At 46.8% G+C, this 13,370-nt stretch overlaps 2 protein-coding genes across 2 annotated transcripts; both read left to right on the top strand.

Annotated features, from left to right (window-relative positions):
* Positions 1-4,262: 4,262 nt before the first annotated feature.
* LOC122917031 (olfactory receptor 5C1) lies at positions 4,263-5,222 on the top strand. Its single transcript, XM_044264380.1, has one exon. The coding sequence runs from the start codon at positions 4,263-4,265 to the stop codon at positions 5,220-5,222; it is 960 nt and encodes a 319-aa protein (XP_044120315.1).
* A 5,727-nt stretch (positions 5,223-10,949) lies between these two features.
* On the top strand, positions 10,950-11,900 carry LOC122916840 (olfactory receptor 1K1). The gene has a single exon (XM_044264228.1). The coding sequence runs from the start codon at positions 10,950-10,952 to the stop codon at positions 11,898-11,900; it is 951 nt and encodes a 316-aa protein (XP_044120163.1).
* The last annotated feature ends 1,470 nt before the right edge of the window (positions 11,901-13,370 follow it).

Genomic DNA, 13,370 nt, shown 5'->3' with positions numbered 1-13,370 from the left:
ACAGAACACAGAAACACACAAGTAGTTGACTACCAGCTGGATTGTGAATGCAGAATGTCAGTCATCCAGCTGACCTGTTCATGGAGAACCTGTAGTTTCTCTACCCCTAGAGGCTTTCTCACCTACACCAGGGATGCCACTAAGGAGGAGAGGGTCCCTAAAATTCTGTATCCCTAAGGCTAGAGGGAAGAAGGAGGCATAGTCGTAAATGCTTGATTGGGTGAGACAGACAAACGTTTAGGTAATTGGGTTATAATACACAGTGTAGTGACTGGGGTTCCAACACAAGAGGTTGGTCAGTTGGGTGTTGAGATAAAGCTTCCTGGCAAAAAATGACCCTGAATCATAAAAGATAAGAAGGGTTAGTTTTAGTTCTGGGTGTGTGGATAGGGCAAAAGGGATGCAACATTCTGAAATGTCCTGAATTCTTTAGCCAGGATCCCATCTTTGGTTGGAGCCCAGCAGTAATGGTTCATGTACATGGACATAAAAATGTGCATACATATACAAAAAATGATTTTGTGCCTTTTTGTCAGTTTGTATATTTTTCTGAAAATCATGTTTTCATGTCAATGTGTTTTTTTTTCAAGTTTGTCAAAGAAGAATTTGTTGTAATTTCACTTTCTTGGCTTTAAAAGAAGACTAATTATCTGTATTTAAAATATACTTCTTAGCTTGCTTTCAAAAGAGAATATTTGGTATGTTTGACATTTTATCATAGTATAGTGACAATCTTAAATATTTTTCAATATTAGCTCATCAAATACCTTTGCAGGACTCCCAAGTGACTAATATGGTAAAAAGCTAATTTTAAATCCAGGCCATGAGCAAATTTTTGTAAGAATGTAGAAAGAAAATATCATAAACCAGTTTTAGAAGATCAAAACACAATGGTGATTTTAAATATACTAACAACTGCCTTCCCTTTCATACTATTTAAGATGAAATATATAAAAACTAGGAGCTTCTGAATATTAAAAAGCTAAGACGGTGACAGCTTTTTGTTAATGATATACAATAATTTATTGCAAATCAAATTTTCTCCCATTAAAATTTCAAAATCTGAAGTCATTTAGTTTAATTTTGTGGCTCTCCATCCAAAGGTGGAACTACATACTCTAATTTTTTAATAAGCCCTTACCCATAAGAACTAACATTTTTTATCCATAGGTTCTCTGTTGTCTATGTCATTACATCTTTTTATTTTCTCAATCAGAAAGTCAGTTCCATGCGTTGTTAAAAGCTTCACATTCCCTTGAGTAAATACCTCCTGGTGCAACTGCTGGGTAGTTCCAATTTTAACTTCTTGAGGAGTCTCCATACTGTTTTCCAGAGAGGCTGCACCAATTTGCATCCCCATCAACAGCATAAGAGTGTTCCCCCTTTCTCTGCATACTCCCCAACAATGGTTGTTTCTTGTGTTGTTCTTTTTAGCCATTCTGACAGGTGTGAGGTGATATCTCTTTGTAGTTTTGATTTGCATCTCCCTGATGCTGAGTGATGTTGAGTCTCTTTTCTTGTGCGGTCTCCTTTGGAAAAGTGGCTATTCATGTCTTCTGCCCATTTCTTAACTGGATTATTTGTGTTTGGGGTGTCGAGTTGGTCATTTCCTTATACCTACCCTTTATATCTGACTTTATCAGATATGTCATTGGCCAATATCTTCTCCCACTCCATAGGTTGTCTCTTCGTTTTTTTGGTTTTTTTTTTCAATTTATTTATTTTCAGAAAAACAGTATTCATTATTTTTTCACCACACCCAGTGCTCCATGCAAGCCGTGCCCTCTATAATACCCACCACCTGGTACCCCAACCTCCCACCCCCCCGCCACTTCAAACCCCTCAGATTGTTTTTCAGAGTCCATAGTCTCTCATGGTTCACTCCACTTCCAAGTTGTCTCTTCGTTTTATTGATTGTTTCCTTCGCCGTGCAGAAAAGTCCCAATAGTTCCTTTTTGCTTTTGTTTCCTTTGCCTTTGAAGATGTGTCTAGCAAGAAGTTGCTGCTGCTGAGGTCAAAGATGCTGCCACCTGTGTTCTTCTCTAGGATCTTGATGGTTTCCTATCTCCCATGTAGGTCTTGTAGCCATTTGGAATTTATTTTTGTGGGATGCCTGGTGTGTGTTTTTTGAGATTTCTCCACATTGATACATACAAATTGAATCCATTCCTGTCTAACTCCCATGAGCCTACTGACAAAGATTTAGGCTTGGCTAATGCTTGGCCATTACCAACAGTCCCGCAGGGTGTGCACCCTTGTGCATATCTCCTTGTATATGTGTGTGAGAGTTTTCAAAAGTAAACACCAAGAAGTAGAATTACTAGCCGTTATGGACTGATTGTGTCCTCCCCAGTTCATATGTTGAAGTCCTACCCTCAGTGTGATGGTATTTGGAAGTGGAACCTTTTGGAAGGCAATCAGGTCTAGATGAGGTCATGAGGATGGGGTCCTCACAATGGCATTCATGCCCTAATAAGATCGGACAGCTTGCTCTCTAGCTCTGTCTGCCATTTGAGGATACAGCAAAAAAGCGACGATCAGCAAGTCAAAAAGATAGCCTTCACCAGAAGCCAACCATGCTGGCACCCCATCCCAGACTTTCCAGCCTCCAGAACCATGAGACATAAATGTCCACTGTTTCAGCCATCTAGTCTATGGTACCTTTGTTAGGGCAGCCCCAGCAGACTAAGACACTAGGGTATGCACAGTGGGGGGTCTTTAACTGCCAGAGTCTCTTTCAAATGTCCCAGCTTACATTTCCACCAGCAAAACCTCACCAACATGTGACATCTTGAAATTTTTCCAGCCAAGCTGTCTTTTGTAGGAAAATCTTTGTCATCCTCACCAGGCACACGTAGATGCCGAACATCTTAACTTCTCTCAAAGGAAGTGGAAAGAGCAATTACTCAGCTCCGGGCTGTATGCTGCACACCTAACACCTCTTAGAAACCCCCAACGGAAGTAGTCTAGTTCCTAATATACAATAGTGAAGTAGCCTGCCCAAATTTACACACCAGAAAGCAGTGGAACCTGGACTCAAAACCAAGTCTGCACGTGGCTTGTGTTCATTTGCTTCATTCTTCCACATGAAACTAACACTTACTGAGAACAGATCATACACCAGGCCCTGGAGATACACAAATGAATTCCAGGGCCATTCTTAGTGTGAAGTAGTATTCAATAAATGTTGCTTGAATGAATTTTGGATCAAGGACTTCCTATCCCACAGGAGAGACAGACACAAATATGGGACTAGAAGCCTGACGGCCACAACAGATGGAAGCTTCAGCACAGCAGGGTCAAACAAGGGAGTGGTTTTGTTTCCTTTGAGTGCATTAGGTAAGCCTTTACATCGAAGATCGGTTTTGCCAAACACAAAAAGAGGAAATGGATTCTAGGCTGAAGGAGCAAGAGCAAAAGCACAATAGTGTGAAGCAATGTTATACTTTCTAGAAAATACACTATTTTAATTGCCTGAAAGTTGTTTCCTTCCAGTAATGAGGCAAGGCATTAGCTCAATTCAGTTCATTGATTCTTCCTGAAAATCCCTGTTGTGTACCGGGCCCTATGTGAGAGAGATATTTTACATATATTATCTCATTTAATCCTTGCACCCTTGTCTCTCATTACACAGATGAGAAAATTCGGGCTCAGAAAGGTGGAAAAGTCTGGCCCTGGAATACATCCAAACCTCTGTCCGCTTCTTGTTGCCTCCCCAAGATACTAGACCACGTCTGAACTCTCTCCACTCAGGTCATACTCCAGTGGGAATACGTCCTCCCAGAACCTCAAGATCCATCGCTAGTTACCCTTTGGGTCAGGAGATTTTTCTGTTCATTTCATTGTCTCTTTTCCTCCTTGGGAAACTGGAGAGCACAATGCATCTAGAGTCATGGAGTGTTCCAACCTTGGCCAGATGTTAACTATTGCCTCATCCATCATTCATTCATTTCACAAACATTTGTTGAGCACCTACTATGTGCTAGGCAATGTTCTCAGTACTGTGGATACAAAACTGAGTAAGACAGACAAGAATTCTGCCCTCAGAAAGGTTAAGTTGCAGTGACTCATCAGAACTAGAAAGGAAGGTATGGAGAGGTTATGTGGCCTGTCCAAGGACATATAGCAATGTTGTTACACAGGTAGAATGGAAGTCCGAGTTTGCCTTCCTCCCAGTGCTCTCTCCTCCCTCCTCCATGGTGGGCATAACCTATGTCTTATATCCCTCTTGCTTTGCCTCTCGTTAGTCTCTGTCCATCAGGATGACTACAGAGAACCTCACCTGGACCAGGATTACCCCTGCTGAATTCATCCTCCTGGGCATCACGGATCGCTGGGACCTACGCATGACCCTGTTCCTGATTTTCCTGCCAGTCTACCTAGTGAGCCTGTTGGGAAATATGGGCATGGTGCTGCTGATCCGCCTAGATGCCCGACTTCAAACGCCTATGTACTTCTTCCTGGCCAACCTCTCCCTGCTGGACGCCTGTTATTCCTCAGCCATCGGCCCCAAGATGCTAGTGGACTTGCTGCTGCCCCATGCCACCATCCCTTACGTGGCCTGTGCCCTCCAGATGTTTGTGTTTGCAGGACTGGCTGACGCTGAGTGTTGCCTATTGGCAGCCATGGCCTATGACCGCTACGTGGCCATCGGAAACCCTCTTCTTTACACAACAGCCATGTCGCCGCGTGTATGCCTGGCCTTGCTGGGAGCATCAGCACTGGGTGGAGCAGTCAGTGCCTTTGTCCACACGACCTTCACCTTCCGCCTGGATTTCTGCCGCTCCTGGGAGGTCAACAGCTTCTTCTGTGACATCCCTCCACTGTTGGCCATCTCCTGCAATGACACCAGTCTCAATGAGCTCCTCCTCTTTGCTGTCTGTGGTTTCATCCAGACAGCCACTGTGTCGGTCATTGTCGTGTCATATGGCTTCATTGTTGGGGCTGTGATTCGCATGCGCTCAGCGGAGGGTCGCCACCGAGCAGCCTCTACCTGTGGCTCTCACCTCACGGCTGTAGCCATGCTGTACGGGACACTCATTTTCATGTACTTGCGTCCCAGCTCCAGCTATGCCCTGGACACCGACAAGATGGCATCTGTGTTCTATACTCTTGTCATCCCAGCTCTCAACCCACTCATCTACAGCCTCCGCAACAAGGAGGTCAAGGAGGCAGTCAGAAGGACTTGGAGCCGATTCTGCTGTCCTGGTCCAGAGCACTAATAAGAGGTCCAATGAGCCTGATTAGATAACTATGACAAGATAAGAGCTCCCTTTCTGACCCCTGTCCCTGTGGGTAAAGATAGATGAACCTCTGGCTTGGCTGACTCTTGCAATTGTTGAAGGGACTAGAAAGGAGGAGAAGCAATAGAAGGGAGGCAAGAATCTCCCAAGGAGGTTAATCTAGGACCAACATCTAGAGCCAGAACCAAGATCAGGCTGTTGAGCTGCCTTAGGTTCCTCAGTGTTCAAAACTTGAGTCCTTAGATATTACCAGGTGAACTTAATGGATGTATTTTCCACTTGAACTTCTAGAAGTCTGTTTCCCAGAAACAACGGGTAAAAACTGTGTTGGCCCTAAGTGTTCCTAGATTCTTACCCCTTTAAGGTTCTTCATGACCAGTAAGGCTGCTCCTGCTCTCTTTGACCCCCAGAGAGCATCTTCAGAACCTGCTCACACCAAAGAATGGGACTGAATCTGATAAAACAAATACCCCTCCCTATTAGCCTATATATTCCATCTCTCCAAGAAATGGCTGAACAGCACAGGAACATACACAGGCTCATTCCAAAAATTCCAGTAGTTAGGTTAAAATCTGGTCCCTGCTACATTAGGTCAGGTATATGATGAGGTTAGGAAAGGGTCGGAATTATGGATGTGGTTAAGATAGGGTTAGGATTAGGATTCTGGTTATGCCTAAAACAACGGTTAGGGTAAGGATAGAGCCAGGGCTGGGTTTGGAATTTAAAAGCAATCAGATATGTTTAGTATTGAATTGAAATTACATATATTATAGGCTTTGGGTTGATTTTAATTAGTAGTAGGTTTGGGATAAATTTAGCAGTCAGAGTTTGGATAAACTTGAGCTCTTATTAGAAATAATTGAGGGTTAGTTTTAGAGTACAGGGCTAATTAAGGCTGGCATTCAGGTTTCACTTTTATTGCTAGAGTACATTTGGGTTAGAGTGTAGTCCATATCAGAGATCTGTTAGGTAAGTTAAATTTATGTGTGGATAAAATTTGTGATAAGTTTAAGTCACGGTCTAAAGTTATTATAGCAGTTAATCTAGGTTCAGAACTAGATAAGGGTTAAACATAAGAAGAGTATTTTAAGTATTTAATTGACATGTCTTGGGTCTTAATTTAAGATTTATTTGGGGTTATAGATAATGATTCACATGTCCTAAAGCTTAGGGGTACAAGATGTTTATTGGCTCATTTACATTTCATTCAGAATTGTGAACATACTCAGATTAGCACATGGCCCAGTACAATAGACTGCTTTGTGTTTAGATTACAACATCCAGAGGCAGAATTAGTGTTAGGAGAAGGAATGCCGTAGCCCAGACCTCTTGGCTAACCACAGGGCTCTCAGCCTGGGGTCACTCTGCACCCTTCTGACCCAATGCTCTTGGGATTTTCATCTACCCAGAATTCACAATGTTGACAGATTTTCTTTGCCTCCCTGATTCAGTTCCACATGGGCAAGGCCAAGGCATGGCATTCTGCCTGGAAAGCCCCTTCATGCAGAGGAGCAGGGCAGGAACGGACCCTGAGAGTTAGAGCAGGAGCTGAGGAGAGATGGAGCATGGCCAGAGCCAATGTCGGCTCCCACCTGATCCCCCTCTGGTTCTCCTGATTTGGCTGTGATGAGGCCAGGGATGGAGAGGTATGGCGTTCAAACTCCAATAAGGTTCCCCACAGAGTCTCTTCTTTCCTCTCCACCTCACCAGTCCAACCTCCCTTCAAGAGAAATCAGCCACCAGGCAGAAGATTGCAAGAAGACTGAAGTTTCCACCTGGCTCCCTGGGAAGGTGACGCTCCTTGTCACCAGGACCAGGACCAGGACCCTCCCTCTCAGTAACCACGGTCTTCTGGGGTGTCCCAGTATCATGGAAAGAGGGATATGCACAAAAGTGTCTCTTTATCTTAGAATATTTTATAGGTCTCCTGAAAGGGTCACCAACTTGCCTGATTTGCCCAAAGCTGTACTAGTTTTAAAACACCAAGTCCCATGTGAGCTCTTATTAGAACCTAAGAACCTGTGTGGAACTCAGAAAACCAGAATGGTTGGTCACCTTGTTTCCTGATGAGCCCACATCTCAACAGCAGAGGGTACAATATCCTAGGTCAACACATTGCGACAAAAGTTTGCCTAAATTAAAACCCCTTCTCCCATCACAGACTTGCCTCCTTATCACTGTAACAACTCACAAGCTATGACAAGGGCCAGAGGCATTATCAGAAAATCTGGCAGCCTCCAGACTGAGAATATGAAGTTTGCCCCCAGTTCAGTAATTTATACTTAAAGACCTCCTCTCTGATCTTTTCTTCTTTGTGCATGTTCTTGGGCTCTCACGACATGTACAGGCCCCACCATGATCAGGGAAGTTTCTAGAGGCATCTGGCCCCTTCCACTATCTTGACACTACAGGATGTCCACAGGCCCTCCCACATGGATAGCATCAGTGGAGCAGCAATAATTACAATATTAATTACATAAATGATAAAAATAATAATGCAATAATTGCAGAAATCCTACACATTAATGTGAAGTTGCAGGCTACTATGCTGGGCCTATATGATAGACAGAACAAGCAAAAGAGAACGGGAAGGACTAGGAGGCAGTAACAGCCTAATCCAGAGGATGAGGGAAGAGAAACAGATCCTTGACCCCAAAGTGAACTGTCCAGGAAATTTCCCCAATTCTGGTCAAATATTTCCCTTTTAAACCTCCTTCAACATCATTTCCCAAGATAAGCGGTCAGGACAAGAGCAGGCTTGAGGTGGGGAGAGCGGGGGGTCTGATTCAGGGCACTTACTGCACAAGGTGTTGTGGGCCTTACAGCGTGGGTGGGAATTGGGAAAGGAACATTCCATAGGGGAAGGACAAACAGGTATAAAGACATGGCCATGAAAGGACCATGCAGGAGATTTTAAGGACACCAATTTAACTGGCTTGAAAGGGGCATCCTAGAAAAGAAGTAGAGGGAAGTCTGAAGACTGAGGGACTGATGAGCGAGGTCATGGGTGGGGTCTTAGGTAGGGGAATGCGGAGTCTATCCGGTAGGCAATAGGGAATCACTGAAAGTTCTTATGTTCCAAACCCCCCTTTATGGCTGTTCCGACACGGAGTCATGCAAAGCCATTCCCGCCTGGAATGCTATGTGTGGCACCATTCCCTTGTGTCACGGTACACACCCAGCAACGCAGACCCCTCCCCGACACAGAGACAACCATGTACAAAGAAACACTTTCATAGGCACAGCCACCCACACAGAAACAGATGCTGCAGCACACTCACACACACAGCTCCAGACACAACCACTCTCTCCACACCCAAGCATATAATCCTGCACACTCACACTTGCAGTCACACAACCACACACGCTGCTGGTCACCAGAGGCACGGTCCCTCCCACGCTCCTCTACTTCCTGCAAGAAGCCACCAGCAGCGTGTTTATCAACACTTACTATGTAGAATCATCTACAAAAAAAAAAAAAGAAGCCAGCAGCAATAGCAGAGGAGGAGGGACAGGAGGGCCCTCCCTATGCTGAGCTCCTGAATGTCCCTTGAGCTGGAGGCAGCACCAACCCCCCCTTTCTCCCATCAAACTGGGCCCTAGAGAGGCAGCATAACAAGTCCCAGGGCTGAGCCGCCTCCTGCCCCAGGGATGAGGGCCAGGGGAAGGCACGGTATTGCCTCTGGGGGTGGGGAGGTTGCTAAAGTGTTCCCAAGCCCCCAAACCCCATCAGCTGTGGCCAATAACGCCCTCCTCAGATACCCCGGTGACAGAGCATGCAGGGACCCTGCTGCCATTCCCTCCTGCGATGCAGAGAGGCCAGAGGGTACACTGGGGCACAGCGTGCAGACCTGTTTTCCCACATGCGACTGTGAGCATGAGACGTATGTGTGAATGTGAGAGTGCCTGCTGTTTGTGTGAGGCTGTGATTGTGCATGACTGTCACTGTACAACGATGTCAAAGAGGAAGCAGGCTGGTGCAGCTCTGCAGTGACCCAAGTGAGTGAATGTCACCATGTGCATGACAGGACCCTGTGGCTGTGCGTGATGACAAGGTGATCAGCGAAGGGATCGGGTGTGCCTAGCATGGGCAGGAGCATGCACTGGTAGAGCGCTTACACAGAGCAGGTGGTCGGCGGAAGCGCAGATGGGCACGGCAGGTCCCAGTCGCTGTACATGGTGCTGTGAGTTTCCACGAACAGGAGCATGTGACAGATCGTTATTCTCTGACCTCAGCACTATGTCATGATTATATCTGACCGTCTCTTTACGTGTATGATGATTGGAGTCTGGGGGGTTGTGGTTTCACTTGTCCACTTTTGTGTGATGACGCCTCTGCCAGGTCCACGTTTCTATATATTACGGATTGTGCCTGTGCATTTGCAGAGACCAGACCCTCCTGAGGCTGTGCAAGTCTGCAAGCCTGCACGGCCGTGTCTCTGATTATATATGGATGTCCTACAAACAGCTTTGTGCGTTTTAATGTTCATTGACACCAGTGTAGACACAAGTCAGAACAGGTCCAGTTTATAAAGAGCTTGCCCCCAGTACCCTACCCTCCATCCACTCACCCTCCTGGAAGGTGGCACGTGATGGGGACTTTGAGAAAATGCTCTACAGGGAGCCAAAGCCAGAGGATTCTTCTTACACAAAGGGGGGTGGGAGGAAGACACTAAGGTAAGGAGGGCATTTATTTTATTTATTTTATATTTTTAATAGAGAAGGAACAGGAAGAAATTAGGAGATCGTTCCCTGCAGGGATGGTCTCAGCAAAGCCTCCAGCAAACCTTGTGCTAAAACCCCTCTCTCAAGATTTCTGCAACAGATACAGATGGGGGAAAATGAGAGATGTAAAACAAGTTGCCATCTGGCTGGTGCATCTGTCTGTCTGTGCAAGTTTCTCTGAAAGGGTTGGGCATTGATTCTCAAAGAGTACCTGATCTCATGGGGAAAGTTCTCCAAGCTATATGGGGACCATCCCGATTCTTGTGCTCTTTCTCTCTCTTTTTTTTTTTTTTTGCAAGTCTGAAAATGCCTTTATTCTTCTCTCACACTTGATTATTATTTTGCTTTAGCATCAAATTCTAAGTTCAATACATTTTTTTCCTTCAGAATCTGAAGATCTTGCTCAACTGTGTTCTATCATCCGCTGCCAGTGGAACACCTGAAGGCAGTCCGGTTATGAGAACATCATTAGATCCTTGTGCTCTATCCCCTTGGGAAGTTCTCTTTATCCTCGGGGTTCTGAAACACGTGGTCCTCCCTCCTATCTTGTTTTGTTCTGTTTTTCCCCATTTTTACTTTGTGGAAATAAGTGCCTCGTGGTCAGAACTCTTACCTGCTGTGTGGACCCTCCCTCTGTCTTCTCTTCCATACGTTCTTCCTGCCCCAGCCTCCATCCTGGGCAACACCTTTTATTCTATTGTGGCTTAAAATCACAAAGTATCTGAGTTGGAAGTGGCCTAGAAGGTCACCTAGTTCAGTTCCCTCATCTTACAGATGGGAACCCTAAAGCCAGAAAGCAAGAGGGTTTGGGCAGTGACGTGACTTGCCCACAGTCACACCTGTGTCTAATACCAGGGCTGGCTGACGCCAAACCCATGATTTCCCCCATGGCCAGGAAGCCTTGAGAAATGTAGTCACACTTCACCCTTTTCCTAGACACTGGGGAGATGCCCCAGGAGTAGGGGAAGAACCAGCCCAGCCATGGATGCTACCAATGAGTCTTCGGAGGAAGCCCCATTTATCCTCCTGGGACTGACCACAAGTCCTGGGCAGCGGCGGCCTCTCTTCGTGCTATTCTTGGTCCTGTATGTGGCAGGCATCCTGGGTAATGGACTCATTGTGGCCGCCATCCGGGCCAGTTCAGCCCTGCACGCACCCATGTACTTCCTGCTGGCCCATCTGTCCTTTGCTGACCTCTGCTTTACCTCCGTCACTGTCCCCAAGATGCTTGCCAACTTGTTGGCCCATGACCGCTCCATCTCCCTGGCTGGCTGCCTGACCCAGATGTACTTCTTCTTTGCCCTGGGTGTGACCGATAGCTGTCTCCTGGCCGCCATGGCCTATGACCGCTACGTGGCCATCCGGCACCCTCTCCACTATGCCACAAGGATGTCCCGGGCCGTGTGCACAGCCCTGGTGGCGACCGCGTGGCTGGTGTCCCACCTCCACTCCCTCCTGCATATCCTGCTCATGGCTCGCCTGTCCTTCTGTTCCTCCCACCAAGTGCCCCACTTCTTCTGTGACCACCAGCCTCTCTTAAGGCTCTCCTGCTCCGACACACGCCACATTCAGCTGCTCATCTTCACCGAGGGCGCCGCAGTGGTGGTCACTCCCTTCCTGCTCATTCTTGCCTCCTATGGGGCCATCGCGGCTGCAGTACTCCGGCTGCCCTCAGCCTCTGGGAGGCTCCGGGCTGTGTCCACCTGTGGCTCCCACCTGGCAGTGGTGGGCCTCTTCTACGGGACAGTCATCGCCGTCTACTTCCAGCCCACATCCCGGTATGAGGCAGAGCGGGGCCGAGTGGCCACAGTCATGTACACCGTGGTTACCCCTATGCTAAACCCCGTGATCTACAGTCTCCGGAACCGCGATGTGCAGGGAGCACTCCGAGCCCTTTGCCCTGGACGGAGGATCTCAGCTGCGGACTCCTAAGCCCCAGACCCCGCCAAGGAGAGACTGCATCACCCACAGGGACAATTCAAGAATGTGATCATCTGTTCTGTGCTTTTTCCAAAATCATAGTCATAGCTATCACTTTCCAAGCACCTGCTACGAAGCAGAGCCTTGCCTGATCTTACGTTATTCCCACAAAAACCATTGAAGCAGATATTATGATCCTGTTTCATAGACGTGGAAACTAGATTCAAAGACAAGAATGGACTTTTCCACGTTTACATGGTTTTTAGGTGGCAAAGCTGGTGCCCATTCTTCCTATCATTCCTTCTTCCAACACTCACTCCCGGGCACTTAGGGTGCATACTACCATTTTCTGACGGTCTAAAGCTGTAAGGGAGGGTGCAAATCCCCCGGTCTTGCTCTAGGGGGACTGGCACCTTATTTTCCATCACATCACCATGTATTCCCAAATAATTGACTTCTCAACTGTCTGGGACACGGACAAAAGTTCACATACCCATGCGTCAAGGAGTTGACCTCTCCCAGTGTACCCAGTCTGGTGGGTAGGAGGCACTCCGGACATCTGAGATGAATAAATAATCATCTACTTTTATGCTGATAAGCATTTAGAAGCTGTGCACACTTCAAATTCTTTGTTATTGTACTTGTTTACTATGACGCCACCTGTTGGCTACACCAGGAATTCTGTGGAAGGTGCGTGCGGTGGGCATGCATGGTTAAGTTAATGAAATGAGCCAAAGCAGGAAAGAAGGGCTGGGCTGCGGGCATTAGGGACGGGTGGCAGGTGGAAGAGGTGGTCTTAAAGTCTTTACCATGGGCCAGCCCTTTGTTTGCTTTTACCCACACAAAGCAAGGGTATTCTTACTGCCACTTGCCAAAGGAGGCTCCGAGACAGTGGATGAGTCAGTAGCAAAACCAGAACAAGCCCTTCTGCAGCTGGAGGTGCGCAGGTGCGGTTTAAGAGGGGCCCCACAGAATCCAGACCCCAGGTTTGGGGACCTCAGTGGAAGAAATTGCAAGAAGAAATCCCAGACCGAGGCAGGTGCACTGGCTCAGGTGAGGACACATTTGGGATCCGAAAGGCTTCATGATATGCCCAATTTTTTACCAAATAGGTTTATTTTTTTATGTCCACAGCTCTGCAAGAAATCCACACACACCCCACCCCACCCCACCCCACACACCCTCCCCTTTTGGGCTCTTCCCCTTCCAGGGAGGAGGAGGGCTATAGCAGTCTTGGCTTACCCACGGGCCTTCCAGGTCCCACTCACAAGCCTGCCACCGCCTGGTTCAGGAACTGCTACACTATGCTGTTTGATCTTAATTAATTAACTAATTAATTTATTAAAAGGGAGCTTAAAGATCTTTAGTAGTTTTAGCAAAACAAAACAAAAAACAAAAAAATTTTTTTTAATGTCTGTTTTTTCAGGGCGCCTGGGTGCCTCAGTGGGTTAAGCCTCTGCCTTCGACTCAGGTCATGATCTC

The sequence above is a fragment of the Neovison vison genome, chromosome 9 (assembly GCF_020171115.1).
Source record: "Neovison vison isolate M4711 chromosome 9, ASM_NN_V1, whole genome shotgun sequence".
Lineage (NCBI taxonomy): Eukaryota > Metazoa > Chordata > Mammalia > Carnivora > Mustelidae > Neogale > Neogale vison.
The sequence above is the reverse complement of the archived record's forward strand: the minus strand, read 5'-3'. Positions and strand labels throughout refer to the sequence as shown.